This window comes from Leptodactylus fuscus, chromosome 2 (assembly GCF_031893055.1).
Source record: "Leptodactylus fuscus isolate aLepFus1 chromosome 2, aLepFus1.hap2, whole genome shotgun sequence".
Lineage (NCBI taxonomy): Eukaryota > Metazoa > Chordata > Amphibia > Anura > Leptodactylidae > Leptodactylus > Leptodactylus fuscus.
In genome coordinates, this window is record NC_134266.1 from 248,495,727 (window position 1) to 248,516,255 (window position 20,529).

General features: G+C 41.8%; 1 protein-coding gene across 1 annotated transcript in view; it reads left to right on the plus strand.

The window, feature by feature from the left end:
- PDS5B (PDS5 cohesin associated factor B) overlaps positions 1-19,995 on the plus strand; it is a 60,626-nt gene extending 40,631 nt beyond the window's left edge. The window contains exons 19-34 of the mRNA XM_075265994.1: positions 1,957-2,117; positions 2,280-2,403; positions 5,501-5,659; positions 7,609-7,677; positions 8,026-8,162; positions 8,739-8,862; positions 9,533-9,737; positions 10,233-10,347; positions 11,025-11,157; positions 11,261-11,380; positions 11,969-12,031; positions 12,858-13,003; positions 13,748-14,299; positions 15,501-15,599; positions 16,460-16,601; positions 19,211-19,995. Of these exons, the coding sequence (XP_075122095.1) occupies positions 1,957-2,117; positions 2,280-2,403; positions 5,501-5,659; positions 7,609-7,677; positions 8,026-8,162; positions 8,739-8,862; positions 9,533-9,737; positions 10,233-10,347; positions 11,025-11,157; positions 11,261-11,380; positions 11,969-12,031; positions 12,858-13,003; positions 13,748-14,299; positions 15,501-15,599; positions 16,460-16,601; positions 19,211-19,240 (2,379 nt within the window). The 3' untranslated portion in view covers positions 19,241-19,995. The remainder of the gene's footprint in view (positions 1-1,956; positions 2,118-2,279; positions 2,404-5,500; positions 5,660-7,608; positions 7,678-8,025; positions 8,163-8,738; positions 8,863-9,532; positions 9,738-10,232; positions 10,348-11,024; positions 11,158-11,260; positions 11,381-11,968; positions 12,032-12,857; positions 13,004-13,747; positions 14,300-15,500; positions 15,600-16,459; positions 16,602-19,210) is intronic.
- The last annotated feature ends 534 nt before the right edge of the window (positions 19,996-20,529 follow it).

Sequence of the window (20,529 nt, forward strand, 5' to 3'; positions counted from 1 at the left end):
AATCCACCCCCTCTTGCCCTGCATGAACCAGCCCTTATAGTTGAACTTTTTTTTGCCCTTCAGGGATGCATGTGAAGTCCCTGCATTCATGTGTTCTCTGACTTGGCTCAAATGCAGTTTTTGCAGCAGGGTAAAGTCACAGGGTACTTGCGTGGAAAAATATTAAAGGCGATCATTTCTAGGTCTTGAATATTCATATAAATTGGTGGGGGTCTGACACCTGAGATCCCATAGATTGAGCGGATTATAGGGTAGGTTTTCAATTATGTAAGTCCAGGAAATGACTACCGTTTATTATGTTCTGAGTTTAGGGGGGGATTTAGTAACTTTTGGAGGTCTTTCAATGGCTGCTGGTAGCCTGTGACTTGACCCTGCAAAAACTACATTTGATATACACTCACCGGCCACTTTATTAGGTACACCTGTCCAACTGCTCGTTAACACTTAATTTCTAATCAGCCAATCACATGGCGGCAACCCAGTGCATTTAGGCATGTAGACATGGTCAAGACAATCTCCTGCAGTTCAAACCGAGCATTAGAATGGGGAAGAAAGGTGATTTGAGTGCCTTTGAACGTGGCATGCTTGTTGGTGCCAGAAGGGCTGGTCTGAGTATTTCAGAAACTGCTGATCTACTGGGATTTTCACGCACAACCATCTCTAGGGTTTACAGAGAATGGTCCGAAAAAGAAAAAACATCCAGTGAGCGGCAGTTCTGTGGGCGGAAATGCGTTGTTGATGCCAGAGGAGAATGGCCAGACTGGTTCCAGCTGATAGAAAGGCAACAGTGACTCAAATAGCCACCCGTTACAACCAAGGTAGCCAGAAGAGCATCTCTGAACGCCGCACAGTACGTCGAACTTTGAGGCAGATGGGCTACAGCAGCAGAAGACCACACCGGGTGCCACTCCTTTCAGCTAAGAACAGGAAACTGAGGCTACAATTTGCACAAGCTCATCGAAATTGGACAATTGAAGATTGGAAAAACGTTGCCTGGTCTGATGAGTCTCGATTTCTGCTGCGACATTCGGATGGTAGGGTCAGAATTTGGCGTCAACAACATGAAAGCATGGATCCATCCTGCCTTGTATCAACGGTTCAGGCTGGTGGTGGTGGTGGTGTCATGGTGTGGGGAATATTTTCTTGGCACTCTTTGGGCCCCTTGGTACCAATTGAGCATTGTTGCAACGCCAAAGCCTACCTGAGTATTGTTGCTGACCATGTCCATCCCTTTATGACCACAATGTACCCAACATCTGATGGCTACTTTCAGCAGGATAATGCAATGCCATGTCATAAAGCTGGAATCATCTCAGACTGGTTTCTTGAACATGACAATGAGTTCACTGTACTCCAATGGCCTCCACAGTCACCAGATCTCAATCCAATAGAGGAGCATCTTTGGGATGTGGTGGAACGGGAGATTCGCATCATGGATGTGCAGCCGACAAATCTGCGGCAACTGTGTGATGCCATCATGTCAATATGGACCAAAATCTCTGAGGAATGCTTCCAGCACCTTGTTGTATCTATGCCACGAAGAATTGAGGCAGTTCTGAAGGCAAAAGGGGGTCCAACCCGTTACTAGCATGGTGTACCTAATAAAGTGGCCGGTAAGTGTAAGTCTCTATGTAGCCATAGCCTAAGTCTCATGTAGTGGGTGGTTTTTTTTTTTGTTTTTTTTTCTTTTGTTGTTTTTTTTTTTTCAATAACCCCCCTTCTTTATCTTACTACTTTGCTTTCAGGTACACTGAATGTATGAAGCTCAGTATAAACTAATTCACTGCAATGTAAAATCTGGTGTTACAGCTTTGCCACAGCAACAACTGCTGCAGAGTAATTCTGATAACACTATGAATAAACCCAATTTTCCCGAGTTCTTTTCCTTTGGTGTGTCAGTCAGCAGTGCACATTATTATATTGCTGTTCTCACAGACATTGATCTTGTTTTCCTAGGTGCTGTCTTTTACACATCCCATCTCATTTCATTCAGCGGAAACCTTTGAATCACTCTTGGCTTGTCTCAAGATGGATGATGAAAAGGTAGCGGAGGCAGCTCTGCAGATATTCAAGAACACCGGGCACAAAATTGAAGATGACTTCCCACACATTAGATCGTAAGTTACGTTCTTTTCTCGGTCTGCTGTCTCTGTATGTATTATTATAATAAATTGTGTCTACTATTTGACTTTTTTATTTTTTATTTTCAGTAACTTTTTGGAGTTCTGTTTTTGTGCCATCTTATACGAATGTATTTATTTGCATGTTCTTTGTTCTAGCGCTTTGCTTCCAGTTTTACAGCAGAAGGCTAAGAAGGGACCTTCTCGCCAAGCCAAGTACTCTATCCACTGTATACATGCCATATTTTCCAGCAAAGAGACACAGTTCGCCCAAATATTTGAGGTAAGGATTAGGAACACCACCTAAAGTTAGAGACAAAGTGGTCCCTCTGAGGAAATAGGCTTGCATTTTTAGGATATATACATTGTGCCATTCTTCTGTCATGCTTATTTGGAATGAATGACTACCAGTCCTTACCATTACCATTGGAGAAAAGACATGTCCACAAGAGCTGACTGTGTCCCATTCAGTAATAACCATGTCAGACACTGTACAGCCACTCTTCATGAGGAGAGAAATAATATTGTCATGGACTGGCATAATGTAGAGTTCTAAGAAAAAATTCTGCAGAATTATTTTCTGAGAAGTTAAGTCCAGTAAAATGGATACCTCCAGATACTGGGCGTAGGAGTCCAATGAGTTGTCACCCACAATCACTGACAGCTCTGTATATAAAAGCTGGCACTCACTTATTAGGACTGCCTACTGGACTCGTAAGACCAAGGCCTCCTGCACCCGACCTTGTGTTTGTGTACAGTTCTTTTAAAACTGCACAGATGGCACATAGATTGGTATCCGGATGTAATTGCTGTGGTTTTCGCTGATCGATATATTGTAAATTGACAGAACTGTGAATACTACAGGTATAGGACCTGCCCCAAATTTTGCGTCTCTTCAATTCGGCATGGACACACAGCAGCAAAAAGTCCGGCTGTGTGTATGGGCCTATTGAAATGTTTGGGTCTGTACTTTTATCTGCAGTTGTGGATGAAATACACAGCCGTGTGCATATGATTAGAGATGAACGAGTACTATTCGAAACTCCTGTTTTGAATAGCACGCACCCATAGGAATGAATGGACGCAGCCAGCACGCAGGGGGTTAAGCAGCCGGCAAAGTCTGCGTGCCAGCTGCTTCCATTCATTCCTATGGGTGCATGCTATTCGAAATGGTAGTTTCGAATACTAATCGCTCATCTCTACATATGATGCCTTACTGTAACTTAAGTAATTTCAGTCTTCTGAATTTTTATGCCATTAACCCCTTCCCGACATCCGCCGTACTAGTACAACGGACATTGGGTGTTTAGCTATGGTGGCTGCCTGGGAGCCGGGTGGCCGCCATAGCTGCTGGGTGTCTGTTTTATACAGTAGACACCCAGTGCTAATGCCCCCACCGATAGGGGCATTAACCCATCTGGTGCCTCGATCAAAGCCGAATTTTTGGCACAGTTTTGGAGTTTTAGTAAGGGGTTAAAATATAAATAAAACCATATAAATTTGGTATCCCCAGAATCGTACTGAAATATAGAATACAGGGGACATGTCTGCACGGTAAAGGCGAAACGTAAAAACGAAGCCCATAAGAAAGTCACACAAATGCGCTTTTTCTTCAAATCAGTTTTGAATACCTCTGTTCCCATAGTAATGCATGTAAGCGGCTGAACACAAAGGGGCTAAGTGCCGGCCGCTAACACGCTTTCCTTTGGCAGTGAAGTATTCGAATCTACTATTCGCTCAACACTAGTGGCTATGCTTAATATCACCGTCCATTCACGTGATTGGGCCATATCACGGAAGAACTAGATGTCACATGGCTAGAAAAGACCGCAAGTGACACTTCTGTTTGCAATTCCCTATTGCCTTACAGCGAACATCTGGTCGCTGTCTTTTTTTTGGTCACTTTTCTCCCGACTCTCTTTTAGAATGAATTTAACCCATTGCCTGTTTCATGCCGCTAGATGAGGATTTTAGTGCATTATTTTCTGCCCCCACACACATACACTGTTAATTATATTTTTATATTTTATCCAGAGTTTTCATTTTTCTAAACCGTTCAATCTAGTATTTTCTCTGCCTGCTGTCTGCACACATTCCTACTCCATAAATATGCATTTGCTTGGACCTTTTAATGGCTTTTAAATGGTTTTAGTGAAGGAAGCCGGCTATATCGCCACATGAAGCATGTCTATTAAGAGATCTGGTTTGGGGTGTAATGGCTTTCCTTGTTACTCATTTTGTTTTGTTTTATTTTGATGTTTGGTGTTTCTTGTAACATCTGGGCAACAAACATATGTGCTTGAATTACATTAGTAGTATGTTATCTTTTTCACTAGGCTGTATGGTTAAAATTTTATAGATAGATTGATAGATTAATATTAATGTGACAGCTGCCCTATGCTTGTGGCTCTGACTCAGAAGGGGTCAGGGCTTATGGTCATTTTATAGAGGAACAGTTAGCATAAGGCTAGATGCCCAGCTAGTAATGCAATCATATACCTTGCTGTCTTTATGTACATCCATACTTGCTTGGTGTACAGACAGTAGCCTGTAAGAGCATCTATGCAACGTGCACATTTGCCTCTTGTGGTCCTGGGACTGATCAGAACAATGGATACTTGGACAGCTGAAATAGTGGACCCCAACGGTGGCCAATGGAACCCATTGTCTTAAATGGGGGTTTGTCTGGTTCCTGTTTTTAAACTGAGACCAGTGAACAAAAAAGTTAGACCTGTAGCACTTTCAGACTACGAATCTCCATGTTGGCTTTGTAACAGATGTGGCCCCAGCCTGTGATTGGTTTCACTGGCATTAGAAACACTGCCGCTGTAATGGTCATGCTTTTTTGATGCTTTTATTAGGCGTTATTTTAATAATAGGGGGCAGTATTCACTTTTACAGGGAGCGTGGTATAGCAGAAACACACGCGTGTGTAGCGATGAGGAAGTAGGCTCTCCCAATTTGATTATGTGGTGTGTATGCAGGTAGTTTTTGCTCACCTAGTTCAATGAGAAACCGCAATTGGTGATGGAGCCTACAGACTGCAAGTCATATAATGGACAGATGTAGTGTTACTCCTAATGCCTGACATCCTATTGACAAGTCACTTGAAATAATAGGTACACATTTGACAACATGTTATATCGTAGCTTTCAGCTATGCATCGTTACTTTTGCCATCGTGTACTAATGATTTTGTGTAATTGAAATTCCTCAATTCTTACCAGGGCTCTTTTCACATAGTATAAAATATATTACACAATTATCAATGCAACATTACTATATTTTTTGCTGTTATTTAGCTTGTGTTTTGTTTTTGTTTTTTTTTGTTTTAAATTTTTGTTTTATTTTTATTTCCCCCTCCCCCTCTTCTTCTTTTAGCCATTACACAAAAGCCTTGATCCCACTAATCCGGAGCAGCTGATCATATCCCTGATAACCATCGGCCACATAGCTCAACTGGCACCTGATCAGTTTGCTGGCCCACTCAAGTCCATGGTGGCAAACTTTGTGGTGAAAGACTTACTGATGACTGACAGAGTAAGTTTCATCTTCTTTATAGTAGTCACTAAGGCTAGGTTCATAGCAGTGCTAGAACTACATTTTTATTTCTGCAGTTTGTGTCTTATGGATCTCTAGCATTGTGTATGATTGAATATAATTTTGGGAATTGCTTTCTGATCCAACTTTCGGCCAAAACAAGCTTTAATGACCATTTTGTTAGCGTCATATATCCACCAATTCAAAGAAGTCTTGGAAGCAGTCACAGGACTCTTCATTAAAAGGACGGACACTTCCTTTTCTGTAGAGATCACTACTCAGCAGTCGTCTAGTTTATATTGTCGACAGGATTGCGCTGGGTTCACACCAGCGTTCGGCATTCCGTATTAGGTTTCCGTCTTCTGCCGGCAGAAGACGGAAACCTGTCATGCCGTGAGCTTCGGTGAGCATTTTGAGCGCTCTGCGGCAAAACTTTTTTTTTTTTTTTTTTTTAAACCGGGCACAGAGTACTGCATGTCCGACTCTGGTGAAAAAAAAAAAACGTTTCGCGGCGGAGAGCATAAAACGCTCACCGGCGCTCACGGCCGGACACTTTTCAAATCCAATCAAATAAATGGGTATGAAAGAGTCCTGCAACTTTCCGTCTCCTGTTCTGTTTTGTACAGGAAACGGAAACCTGCGGAACGGAGATCGGGCGCAGATGTGAACGAGCTCTTCCAGAGAACGTTACAGGAGTTGTGCCTCAAAAACTATTTGTGCCTTCCTCCATAGGATAGTGGATAAATACCTGACCGCCGAGACCCCAGAACCCTAAAAATTTGTGTTTTGACTCTCTCTCCCCCCCCCCCTTTTGCTGTCAATTCAGCCTGAGTGCAGTCATATGGACTGTGCTCCGGTTCACTTCAATGGGAGATAGCCAGAGTAATGCCGGTTGACACCAGATGGCATAGTTACATTTGGCCTGCCTGAATTCATGCTCATTGCACAATGGGGAAGCGATGCCCGTTCTCTGAATCAGTGGGGGTTTCAGCAGTCATACCCCCCTCCTGAATAGCGACTTATCCTCTATTAGGATAAATACTGTAATGTAGCCTAACCCATCAACATTTAATACAAATAACACAGGAGCACACCATTCACAATGGATGACATCCACAGTAGAAATGAGCGAGTACTGTTCGGATCAGCCGATCCGAACAGCACGCTCGCATAGAAATGAATGAACATAGCTGGCACGCGGGGGGTTAAGCAGCCGGCCAACGTCAAAGTGGAAGTACCAGGTGCATCCATTCATTTCTATGGAGCGTGCTGTTTGGATCGGCTGATCCGAACAGTACTCACTCATCTCTAATCCACAGCTCACTTTCATCTCCTCCTTACACAATAATCTGTATATGTCGCAGAGCTTGCTCACAACACTCCTATTGAATTGGGGAAAGTTTGACCAAAGTCGGTACACCAGTTTTCTGGCATAAAAGGTAGTTTATTTTGTGGTGCAAAGCAGTTTTGTGCCAGAAAATGCACCAATTTTGTGAAAAGCGGGCATGGTAGGACTGTCATGGCCTCTGTGATTCAGAAATTTGCCAAGAGCTAGACCTTAAATCTGCCCCATGTTTCTCTAGTCTACAGATTGTCAAGGTGACTGCTGTAAAGCTTATACCTGAATGCTCTTTACAGCAGCTCAGGCAAGATGGCTGCCACATAATCCTCAGGATATCAAATTAGGGGTGGTCTGCATTTTAACTGAAGGGGACAAAGCTATACTACCCTGTGAAACTGATACTATGTAGGCTATGTAACATGAAGAAGATTCAGTACCCACCTTAGTCTCTTGGTCCGCACCGGTCTGATAGTGATAGCCACCATTACTTGGTGTGCATAAGGAACAGATTTTCATTTTCACTTCTATTTTAGTGAAAATAATTAAAAATTTTTTTAAAAAAGCTGTCACGCTTCACAGGCAGTCAATATATCTCTCTTTTCATTAGTGTCCAGGTAGAAAGACCACTAAGCTCTGGGTTCCTGATGAAGAAGTGTCACAAGAAACGTTGGTTAAGGTAGGCAAACTGGTTATTTCTTAAAATTTAGTCCTTTTGAATTCATGTTATAATGATGTGAACGTCCATATTTCTTATTGTTACAAAACATCTAAAGTGAAAATCAGTAACTATAACAATTAATTGTTCCGGTTAAAATGTATTTGTGTATGCGTACCTGTATGTGAGCCTTGCCATGGGTCTCAGCCTACCATCGTGCGTGATATATTTTTTTTATTTTATCTAGCCTATTTTTTTCACCTTCTGTGTAGAACATCAATTGGAAGGATCTATGGCTGAAGATAAACTATTCATAAGCTACATTATATATTCAGCTTAAAATATCTGGCTTTTCTTTTTTTCTTGTAGATTCAAGCGATTAAGATGATGGTGCGCTGGTTATTGGGAATGAAAAATAACCACAGTAAATCTGGGACTTCTACATTACGGCTTTTGACAGCAATTCTACATGCTGATGGAGATTTAACAGAACATGGAAAGCTAAGGTAAATGTTCACAAGATACTGCTTTATGGAGAGTATGGCAGATCACAAATGGTAAGGTAACAGTTTGCAAAACAACTTGGGGCGGGGGGTTCTTCCAATCCTTTTTAGCTGAGTAGCTTCTAAATGAGATGGGTAGTTATTAGAGATGAGCAAGTACTATTCGAAACTCCTGTTTCAAATAGCATACACCCATAGGAATGAACGGACGCAGGGGGATAAGTGGCCGGCCGCCGGCAAAGTCAGCGTGCCGGCCACTTCCATTCATTCCTGTGGGTGCGTGCTATTTGAAACAGGAGTTTCGGATAGTACTCGCTCATCTCTAGTAGCTGTGAGCCACGTTCTTGTCTGTAGTAGAGCCGGGCAATTTTGCCTAGAAGTAAAATCTCAATTTTATTTCAAGCTTATTGGAGAACTTTTTTTTTTTTTTCCTTGGTTGGGTTATTTAATCAAATTAATTTCCTTAATTGCTAAACCCTGGTCTGTAATCTGCTTGTTATGTCTGCTCCTCACCACCCTTTTTGTGTCCTTTTTTTCCTCCATTAATTTGATATCTGTATTATATTGTATTTCATTTAGTAAACCAGATATGTCACGGCTCCGACTCGCAGCCGGTTGTGCAGTTGTGAAGCTTGCACAAGAGCCATGTTACCACGAAATCATTACCCTAGAGCAGTATCAGCTGTGCGCCCTCGTGGTCAATGTAAGTATTTCACAGAGCTGTAGTCATATGTAGCATATGTAGCAACTGGGCACTCCTTTTCCATTCTCAGTGACTGCTGCCATTATATAGTGGTTTGTTTTGGGGGGGGTTTTAATCCACATCCTGCTGCAATCTCTGCCTTCCATTGAAAACGATGGGAGGCGGATTCGGGAGGAATCTACTCTAGATTCAGGGACGAAATCCACCCCCAATTCTGTAGCAAATGTCTCTGTGAACTGACCCTAAAGGTGGCATACTTCTTACATTGTAGTTAGCTGAACTTCTCCATAGAAGGAAGCCGTAAACGCGATTTGTCTCTACAGAAGTATTCAAACAAGTCGCTTCAACCATTGCCATAACTCCTATACAAGAGAACTGAGACCTGTACAAGCCCCTCTCCAATCACTTGTGGGCCCTGTTCTCAGCACAGAATCAGGTGCCATAGGTGGGGACTTTCATCTCTCAGGTAGTCATGGCATAATCCTGTGGCCATAAATACTTAGATGATGATACTCTTAAAGAGCAGAGTCAGAACTTGCCAGTCACTTTAGACTGCTGTTCCTGACAGACTTGTAATATATGTGGGCATCTTTAGTGTAATAAAGCTCCCGGATGGACTTTCTAGTTCATAAACCTTTTTCATCCATTTTTGTTTTCTCCTCTATCATAGGATGAGTGTTACCAAGTCAGACAACTGTTTGCACAAAAGCTACATAAAGGACTGGCTAGGTTAAGACTTCCACTTGAGTATATGGCAATTTGCGCCCTTTGTGCAAAGGATCCTGTGAAGGAGAGGCGAGCACATGCCAGGCAGTGTCTTGTGAAAAATATCAATGTTAGAAGAGAGTATCTGAAGCAGCATGCAGCAGTAAGCGGTAAGTCGTAATGGTATATCATCCTACCTAACCCTCGTCATAGACCAGCCAGAATAGTAATATTACTATGACCGGCCTGGGAACCTTCATTAGGCTCCCGGCTGCCACAGACACAGATCTGCTCTTGCAATCTCACCGCGCAGGAGCTGGCCTGCAACAAGAAAGGTACGGGACCAGAGAGGACTCGCCCCAGGGGGCGATGCTGTGACCCCACTCCTCCGCCCCCCAGCACCAAAACACCCTCACATTTAGACTGTAAGACACAACCCCATTTCCCTCCCAAATATGGGAAAGGGGGAGAGGAAAGTGCGTCTTTATAGTCTGAAAAATAAGGTAAATTCCTTCAAATCAAATGAACAAAAGTTGCTCAACCAGTCCATTGACAGACTGATTCGTAAAACTGGACATAGCCCATGGACAAGAGATCCGTAAGTGCGGATAGTTATAGAAGACAAAATGCAGTTTGTTGACTTAGTCATTTCTTTCCTCATTCAGAAAAGTTGCTGTCCCTCCTTCCTGAATATGTTGTACCGTACACAATTCATCTTCTTGCCCATGATCCGGACTATGTGAAAATTCAAGATATAGAACAATTGAAAGATATTAAAGAGTAAGTATGCCGCTATTTTTCTTTTGCCCTCTTATGTCTGTAGCATTTACAGCTGACAAAGTGCATCTAGCACAAATGGATCTACTGTGTTTGTGATCCTCGATATTTGTGTGCACAGCGATTGCCTGACAATAACCCTGAAGACTGGCTAAACTTGTGCCGACTATATCTTGGCACTGTCTGCTGGCTACTTGACTACTTGGTGTAGCCTTGAAGGTTTATGGAAAGTCACATTTTAAGGTTCCAGAATCAGCTGGTCGGCTTTCTTCATCTGGGGCTGATCAGCGATGAAGACTGTGGCGGAAAACTGAAGGCTTGAAAAATGAAGAGGAACCAGAGGCGGAAGTCACCTCAATTTCTCTTCATATTCTGCTGTCTAAACAGGCCCCAGGGGGTTCACTTGCTAAAGTTATGTATGTAGAGCTGCTATTCCTGTCAAAAAAAAAAAGCACGGCGTGCTTGAATGTCTGCACTGTAAGTCAGGGCAGTCTGTCATGGGAGCTTTTTGCGTCCAATTTATCATTTTTGCGTTTTTAAAATGGAATATCCTAATTTATTAGATATGAAATCTCTGCAACTGTGGATTCTTTTATTTTTTTTATATATCTTGTGGAGTTTACATTCTGACGTATGTGGATATCTTAATATATCTATATGTCTCTCACATTTCTTAAAAGGTGTCTTTGGTTTATCCTGGAGATTTTGATGTCCAAGAATGAAAACAACAGCCATGCTTTCATCAGAAAAATGGTGGAAAACATAAAACAGACAAAAGATGCTCAAGCTCCGGATGACCCCAAAATGAACGAGGTACGGAGAGGCTTCATGACGGCCTAAAGGAGTCATTCGGGTGTTTGTTACTGGTGATCTTAAGTTCATAAGTGGTAACAAGTCTATTTTTCCTTTCTTGTAGAAACTCTATACAGTTTGTGATGTAGCAATGAATATAATTATCTCCAAGAGTACAACTTATAGTTTAGAATCTCCTAAGGATCCAGTATTACCAGCGCGATATTTCACGCAGCCAGACAAGGTATGTTCTGACAGATTCAAATTAACATTTAATAACTTGGTTAAAACTTATCCACTGAATGAAGCTGCTAGTAATAGGAGCACCTCCTGGTCAGCTATTGTCAATGTCTTGAAGATCTAAGGATTTCAGTGAAATTTTGTATTGCTTCAGCATTGGTTAAATACATTTTTCTTTCTGTTCTGATTCTGCAAATTGCGATTACTTTATCTAATGCCCCTACAATAAAAAATGACTCCAATTTGCACAGTCTTGATAAGGGATCTTCTTTCCCATCCACTTCCTAGCTTTAGTGTCAGGTTGGCAGGTGGGCTTAGCCTGTGTGATGTACAAGTAAGACCAGCAGTGAGCGCCTGAGACTACACTGTTATCTCTGGGTTTTACATAGATGCATTGCTCAGCAGTTAAAGGGAACAAGCTAGATAATGCAATGTATTGGGCAAAACATTTCATTTTACACAAGTTTAGATATACCTGAGGAGCTGAGAATACCCTGCAAAAAATAAAATAAAATCATGTTTATTAATTATTATAATAATAATAAATATATGTGTGTGTATATGTGTATATTTATTTATTTTATTTTCACAGAATTTTAGCAACACCAAAAATTATCTTCCTGCCGATATGAAAGCATTTTTCACTCCTGGAAAGGTGAGTTGGTAATTTTGTATGTATTGGGCAAACTTATAAACCCAGCACACCTTCGCCATACCCTCCTTTTCGGAAAGTGGTGAAGGCAGCAATGAAATGTGTCACTTTGTAAGCCAAAATTTACCACTTTGTGCCTTGTAAGGGCGGGTTCACACCAGCGCCCGGTCATCGCTTTGCGGGTTTCCGTCTTCTGCCTGAGAAACTGGACAGGAGACGGAAACCCGGCGGTCAGTTTTCAAACCCATTCACTTGAATGGGTTTTCAAAGTGACCATTCGTGAGCGTCTTCTGCCTGTCTGCAGCTTTACTAAAGCGGAGACCGGGCGCAGGTGTGAACCCGCCCTTAGTTGAATAAGTGTTGAACAAGGAATAATAGATCAGTCCCACTCTCTGTATTTGGGCCACTTAGTTAAACTAAGTGAATTTTACTAACACACTTTTTGTGAGACTGTAAAACTTCTTGGCAGCGTTACTATGGATTAGAAACATTAAAGGGATTGTCCACTTTCTCATTATTTTTACAAATGTAATATCAGAAATCAGTTCAGTGATATTAACAACCAGCACCAGTCTTGTCATTTGTGAAGTGCTGCCCCCTACTTGAGTGTAGTTGAATTCTCTGTCCGCATGTCACTATGCCACTGGTATTGGACATTGTTGTACTTTAACATTTTGTATGGTATAAAAGCTCGTCCTGTGACTAGTAACTGATATGTGCAAGTAAAATTGCTTAACTTTTGTTTGTAGTTGTAGTGTAGAATAAATCATAGTGTAAATTCTGGCAATTTCTTATTTTAATGTTTTGGGATATTTATTTATTTTTGTAGCCCAAGTCCACAAATGTTCTCGGAGCTGTGAACAAACCGCTGTCAACAGCAGGGAAGCAAACGCAGTCAAAGTCCTCCAGAATGGAGACTGTAAGCAATGCAAGTAGTGGTTCTAATCCAGGCTCTCCAGGAAGGATTAAGGGAAGGTATGAAACACAATATTCTTTCTTTTACTTCTGTACCTGTTTTATTCCTTCACCAATGTAGACAAATTAATAACTATTATAAAATAGCTTGGAGCACTTGTTGATTCACTGTAACGTGTCATTACGTGACCCATAGAACAGCAATTGCTATAACGGCACTGATATCTCCAGACCTAGGGCACATAATGGGAAAGCGCACTGTCCGCTTTCTAGCGCTATATAAAACCGCATGTGCCTGAGGACATGAAAGGTCCTGTTTAAGGCTTATTCACACATCCATGTTTTGGGTAATGATTTACATCAGTGAGTGTGTTTGAAAACCAGGAAATGATCGAAAAACAAAAAAGATGCAAATGTAGCCGTCTCTTACCTCTGTGTAGTCCACATCAATGATCTAAATCACTTTGAGCTAAAGGCTTCATTCAAGTAATATTTCGAGATGTGCTCTGAAATAGTGGAAGAAACGGTCCCCTACTATTTCAGAGCACATGTCCTCTCTTTGATGCCACGGGGATGGTGATAATGTGAACAGAATTCCTTCTAGAGTCAGTGGAGTCTATATGGTAGTAAGAGTTCAGACTCTGATCTTCCTTCCTGCTCTTGTTTGCAACCCTTCACATACTGCATTATATATGTCATTGGTAGTGAACCGGGTCATGCCTAAGCAAAATACTCAGTTCATAAAAAATCATTGCTCAATGTATCACAGTGACATAATCTGTTGTTTTCTGTTTTTATGAGAAGACTTGACAGCACTGAACTTGATCAGAGTGAAAATGAAGACTATTCCATGATGTCTTCTCCGTTGTCTGGGAAGAAGGGTGATAAGAGAGAGGACTCTGACATAGACAAGCCAAGAGGGCGGAAAAAACAATCTCTCTTAGACCAAGATGATAGTTTAAGTATGGATGAGCTCTCCAAATCTGTTCAGGAATCCAAACCCAGGGGCGGCCAGCGAGGTAGGAAGAGAGCTGCGGTTCCTTCCGAGTCAGACGAACAACAGTGGCCCGATAAAAGGTTAAAGGAAGATTTGCTTGAGTTCGAAGATGAACAAAATAGCCCACCTAAAAAAGCAAGACGTGGAAGACCTCCAAAGTCTGCTAAAGGAGGGCCGCCAAAAGAAGAGCCAGCACCAAAGACTCCTAGGAGGGGAAGAAAAAAGGCTGTTCCAGTAGAAAGCGCCCAGGAGGACGAAGAGGAAGCAATTGATATCAATGAAGAACAAGACTCTGAGAACGTAGAACAGAAACGAAGAGGCAGGGGTGCAGCGAGAGGTTCTCGAAAAACTGCACAGAAGTGAGTGGAAAATGTTTTGAACTTTAGTAAAAAAAAATGTAGTTGTCTTTCTACACACAAATTTAGATCTGCAACTGGGATATTAAAGGGGGTTTCTGGGCTAAAAGTATCGACTTGTACTAAGGTATAGGTGATCCATTTCAGAGTGGTGGGGGTCCTACACCCAGCAACCCCATTACACAGAGAATGGAGCGGGGAAGCTCTTTACTGATCTATCCTGGTCTGACCACTATATTAGCTCACCTTAATTATAATTCTTCTTGCTCCATTCACTGGGTGTCAGACCCTCACCGGTCTCATATTGGTTATTAGGATAGGTCGTGAATATTTTTAGCCCAGAAAACCTTATTAAAGGAATAGCCATTCAATGGGAACCATTCTCCGTATGGCCAATTTGTTCATATGGATATGCATCACAGGAGGGAATGCTTTTTGGTTTCCCTCTCTGTGAGCAGTAAACAGAGCCGAGGGCGGGCTCACACCTGCGCCCGGTCTCTGCTTTCAGGTTTCCATCTTCTGCCCAAGAAACTGGACAGGAGACGCAAACACGACAGTCACTTTTCAAACCTATTCATTTGAATGGGTTTGCAAAGTGTCCGCCAGTGAGCGTCTTCTGGTCTCCACAGAGAAAGTTTTTTTTTTTTTTTTTTTTTTTTTTTTTTTAAACGGATACAAAGCGCAGGACATACAGGACTTTAGTGTCCGGTTAAAAAAAACAACCCAAAAACAAACTGTTTTTCCGCTGAGACCACAAAATGCTCACGAGTGGACACTAACTGCCGGGTTTCCGTCTCCTGTCGGCAGAAGACGGAAACCTGAAAGTCGAGACCGGGCGCAGATATGTACCCGCCCTGCTTTGTATGAGCAGTTCTCATTCTGCTGGTCTTCAACTGTCTATTACAAGGCTGGACATTTATCTAAAGCCATGTAACATTACTGACTGGCTATGGCTTTCCCTTGCATAATAGAGCAGCTTATTGACCCTGGGGCCAAAAAAAAAAGTCACGTTAAAATGGTCCCCCAAAGGTCTATTATATCCTTATGGTGGGCAAAAAGTAAAAAAAATAAAATAGCCATTTATAAGAAAGGCATTAGACCATAATAGTGTTTTTATGCTTTAGTCTTCTTTTCACCTTGTTATCCCAGTTGTTGTATTTTACGCTGTATGAAAACCAAAGACTAATAAGCCATTTTCTTTTAGAGCTGAGCCATCAGAATCCACTTTGGAGCCACCTCAAGTTACACCGCAGAAAAGACGAGGCAGACCACCAAAAAACCCACCCGTACAGGAAAAGAAAAGGTGATCTACTACACTTCACGCTCAGATTGACGCAAACATTCGTTTCAGCTGAAAACTGTATAGAAGCCTCATCCTTATAATGTCCCTTAGTTTTTACACTTCCACTTGATCTGACATCTGGTGAGGAGAGATGACATTGTATGCTGAGCAGTACAATTGCCAAGGTGGCCATGTAGCATCCAGTATTGTACATGGGTCCTATTACTCATAGTGCCTGATACACACAGGGCGTTGTAAGGTTGCCTCAGTAAGGGCTAGTTCACACGGGGCAAGTCGGCAGCGGATTTTGAAGCGGAATCGGCCTCAAAATCCACTGCTCCTATTGACTTCCGTGGGAGCCGCTCGCTTCTTTTTTCTGCTAGCTAGTAGCGGAAAAACCAAGCGCCATGACCTGCTGCAGATTCCACGGCTGAATCAGCTGTGGAGTCCGCAGTGCGATCCTCCGGCCCATTCATTTGGGCCTAATCCATCGCGGAATGCCGCAACAGGTTGTCGGTGCACACATGGAACCCGGTGTGAACTAGCCCTAACTATACCTCCAGCTGGCGGTTGTCTCTCCACACCCATTGTCAGGTTACTGAGAGACTTAACATTGGTGGTCTGAATTTTTTCTGATTTGATTTTTCCTAATGAGTTTTTATAGTGATTTCTCAGTTTCCTAATCTAGACTTCTGAACCTCTTGTATACTTATAGTTGAATAATCTGATTGCCTGCAGTCGCTGCTGGAGGAATTGCAGGAGCGTGCTGCATACAATTTATACCTTTAAACTCAGTAGTAAAATGATACGATATGATAAGATTGTTGTGATATGTAATGATGCAGCATCTATTATTTTTCATGTGAAAATAATTTGTTTAGTAATGTAGGTCGGCCGAGAAAAGTAGTGAGTAAAGAACCGGATTCTGATGAAGAAATGGATGTATCGCAGGGTAGTCCGGCTCTTAGTGAGGCCTCCAGGGAAGAGGAGGAAACAGAAGAGGAAGAAGTAACGCCTGCGCCTGTAAGTTCACCGGTATTAGGAGCTTTTTTGGTTAGATAGTGATAGGCTATGATAGCATTTTATGATTGGTGGGGGTTCAACATCTGGGTCATTGGTGGGGGTTCAACATCTGGGTCAAACACCCACTGAATGTGATAGCAAATCCTAGAAATACACAATTTAAGAAAGTTTTACATAAAAAAAAAGTAATCATGACACTGATCATCAATATAAAGAGCGGAATTGGTAACCTTGGTACTTTACCTAATTGTTGAAGGCTCATTTGGGTAACGCTCGCACCTACTTTATCTTGCATTTTGCATTATTCCTGCATCAACAATATATATAAAGTACATCAAAGAACCTCTTTATGCTTTTCTTCTAAAAAGCACAAAATCAGCACAGTGTAAGTACCCAGAAAAAAAACATGGCCTGTACCTCCTGGGGTATATTTACCACAGTCTGAGAACCTAGGGTGTATGCAATCCCATATAATGCCAACTTGCAATGAGGTGTAGAAATGCAGAGCTTCCCTCATATGGTGCAGCCCAACTGGTCAAATCTTCTTAAGCCATTTGTGAATGACCCGATACTCTGAAAACTAAGCCTTGTAATAGCCTGACACTTAAGAGATAACAAATGTAAGGAGAGGGATAAATATAGATCTATATCTATTAGGGCAGGTCAATTAATTGAAAAACAATCAAATCCAAACATCACTCATGATAATTTTGTTCACATTGGTTACTTTGATTCAGTTATTACAATATTTACAGTTCCATTTTGACCAAATGAATCCAAATCAGAACTGCTTTTATATTTTGGGGTCTCTTAAGACCCCAAAGTATAATAAGCAGAGGCTTGAGAGAGTTGAGCAAACACAAAATAACTGTTACTCACGTCTTCTGAGCTCCAGCGCAGCTCCATGTTCTCTTTGGCACTTCTGTCTGATGTCAGAGAGGTCACGTGGTGTTGCAATGCTTGTTTCTATGCGTCAGGATGCCACGAAACCCAATCACAGACTCAATCTGAAGAGACCCCACACTTATAATAGCTGTTTCGGTTTTGCCATATTTAGTCTGAACAAAACTGGCAGGCGACCCTCTCGAGATAAATCTTGTAAGGTTTGTCAACAAGCAATCTGTAAAAGGGGCGTCTCCTTGAGTTCTCCCCAATTTAGTCACAATTTTGATTTAGGTCATCGATTGTCCCTAAATATGGTTCTATATAGGTCTCCTAGACATGTACAGAGTACACAATAGATGATGGTCACCAATCACCTTATATAACCACTGTATATCAGTTCTAAATGTCAGTAATCTGGATCCCCCATCATTGTGGAGAAAAAAAAATCGCTAAACGTCAGAAATCGGTATTTGGGTTTTAGGTCAGAAAATATCAGTTGATGGTACACTCCCTTTAACCCCTTCCCGATATGCGCCGTACTATTACTATTATGTCGGGTCTGTAACTATGCTTTAAGCAGTAGACAACCGGCTCTAATGCCTCCGATTGGTCCCCGGACCGATCGGAGGCATTAACCCCATTTTCCCGGCGGCGCATGGGCGCCGCCATTTTGTCCAGGATCGCCGGCTCCTGGAGCATGCTCCAGGGCCGACGTCATGTTGCCATGACAGCCGGGAGCCTGTACAAGGCTCCCAGGCTTGTCTGCAAATTGTCTCTTTTGCAGGCTGGTCTATGCAGCCTGCAAAAGAGAGGATGATTTTTTGCAATGCATTGCAATGCATTAGCATTGTAATGCATTGCATTAGTGATCAGACCCCTAGGGGGTCTAATAAATGCAAAAAAATAAATAAATAAAAAAAAGTAAAAAATAAATATAAAAAGTATTAAAAGTTCAAATCACCCCCCTTTCCCTAGAACACATATAAAAGTAGTTAAAAACTGTTAAACATATACGTTAGGTATCCTCGTGTCCGAAATCGCCCGCTCTACAAATCTATAAAAATATTTTTCCTGTTCGGTAAACGCTGTAGCGGGAAAAATAGTCAAAAGTGCCAAACCGCCGTTTTTTCACTGTTTTGATTCTGATAAAAAGTGATCAAAGCAATAACATTTCCCGAAAATGGTAGAACTAAAAAGTACACCCGGCCCCGCAAAAAAAGACGCCCTATGCATCCCCGTACACTGACGTATAAAAAAGTTACGGTCGTCGGAATATGGCGACTTTTAGAAAAAAATTTTTTTAACACAGTTTTGAATTTGTTTTTAAGGGGTCAAAATGTAAATAAAACCATATAAATTTGGTATCCCTGGAACCGTACCGAAACACAGAATATAGGGGACATGTCATTTTGGCTGCACAGTGAACGCCGTAAAGCCAAAGCCCGTAAGAAAGTCGCAGAAATGCATTTTTTTCTTCAAATCCACCCCATTCTGAATTTTTTTCCTGCTTCCCAGTACATTATATAGAATAATTAATGGTGGCATCATGAAGAAAAATTTGTCCCGCAAAAAATAAGACCTCATATGGCTCTGGGAGCGGAGAAATAAAAAAGTTATGGGGTTTAGAAGGAGGGGAGTCAAAAACGAAAATCAAAAAATGCCATCAGCGGGAAGGGGTTAATTTGTGAAGATTGCAAATGATCAAATCTTAAACCTCCTCACAGGTACGACGTCGGTCGGCTAAAAAACGATGAAGGAACGTGAACGACTTTCCTGGAAGAGGAGGAGATGAAAAGTCTTGTACAATGAAATAGGACTGAGGCTGTTCAAGTCCACAATGGGGCGATGCACTGACAACGAGAACGGACTCCACCCCCCTGCAGCTGCGGCCACAATTGTGTCTCATTCGCTCTGGATATGTGTGTGGTTTGTACCGTGTGCTGGACATGTAAGACCTGAAACTGTACATAGCTCCTTTTTTTAACGCGTCATAAAGTGCTTGTATAGCTTTTATTTTGCAGCTTTAACTGACAAAAAAAAAAAAAAAAATATGGTCGGCCATCAGATTTTCCAATATGACGGATGAAAACGAAGCAATATTTGCCATTTGTGTGTGTAGTAATTTTCTTGGCCTTTTTACTGTGAATGAAATCATTTTGGAAAGTGTCCTATTTTGTTCTAGCCATGGTTTTGTTGTAAGTCACACAGTCTTTCCGTTTTCAATTATTTAATGCTCTGTGAACTTTTTGACCGCCTTTTTTTGGTCTTTCATGGTGCTCCCCTTGATGTTTTGTTTTTTTTCATTCTTTTTATTTTTTTATTTTTATTCAGAAACCTGATGTCCGGTAGGATGACACAACCTGACCTGGTCAGATTGCGGTCACATTTCACCTCAGTATTGTTGCCAGACATGGCTGGCTGTATTGTGGCATTGCAAAATTGTATGAAAAACAATTTTAAACTATTATAATTTTAAAGTGTTTGTGCTATGAAAATAATGTATTAAAGACGCTACCTATTTTATTTCCTCCTCGCTCTAGTTTGATGTATTTTGCCCTAAGAATAGATCCCCTCCCCGTTTACACAACTTTGTGTATTATTTAGGTAGGTGACTAATTTTGTTTAGGGTTAGGTTTACCTAAGGGTATGTTCAGACGGAGGAAAAGGTTGCGGAAATCTTTTCTGCCGTGTGAACATTCGGCGCCACTCACCGCGACTGAATGCTGACGCAACATCGGCATTGTCACAGCATCCCGCTCCTGTGTGGGCCCAAGTGAATGGGCCTACACTGGAGCGTGTCTCGAGCCGCAAATGCCGCAGCTGAATCAGCCACGGACTCCGCGGCAAGATAGGGCATGCCGCTTCTTTTTTCCACTACTAGCTATAGTCTTGAAGTCAATGAGAGCCGATTTTGGCAGCGGATTTTGAGGCAGATCCCACATCAAAATCCGCTGCTAAAAAAACTCTGTTTGAGCTAAGCCTTTAGACTACATTTGTGTCACATTTCTCATGTTGAAAGATTATAAGTGTGGCAAAGCTACCA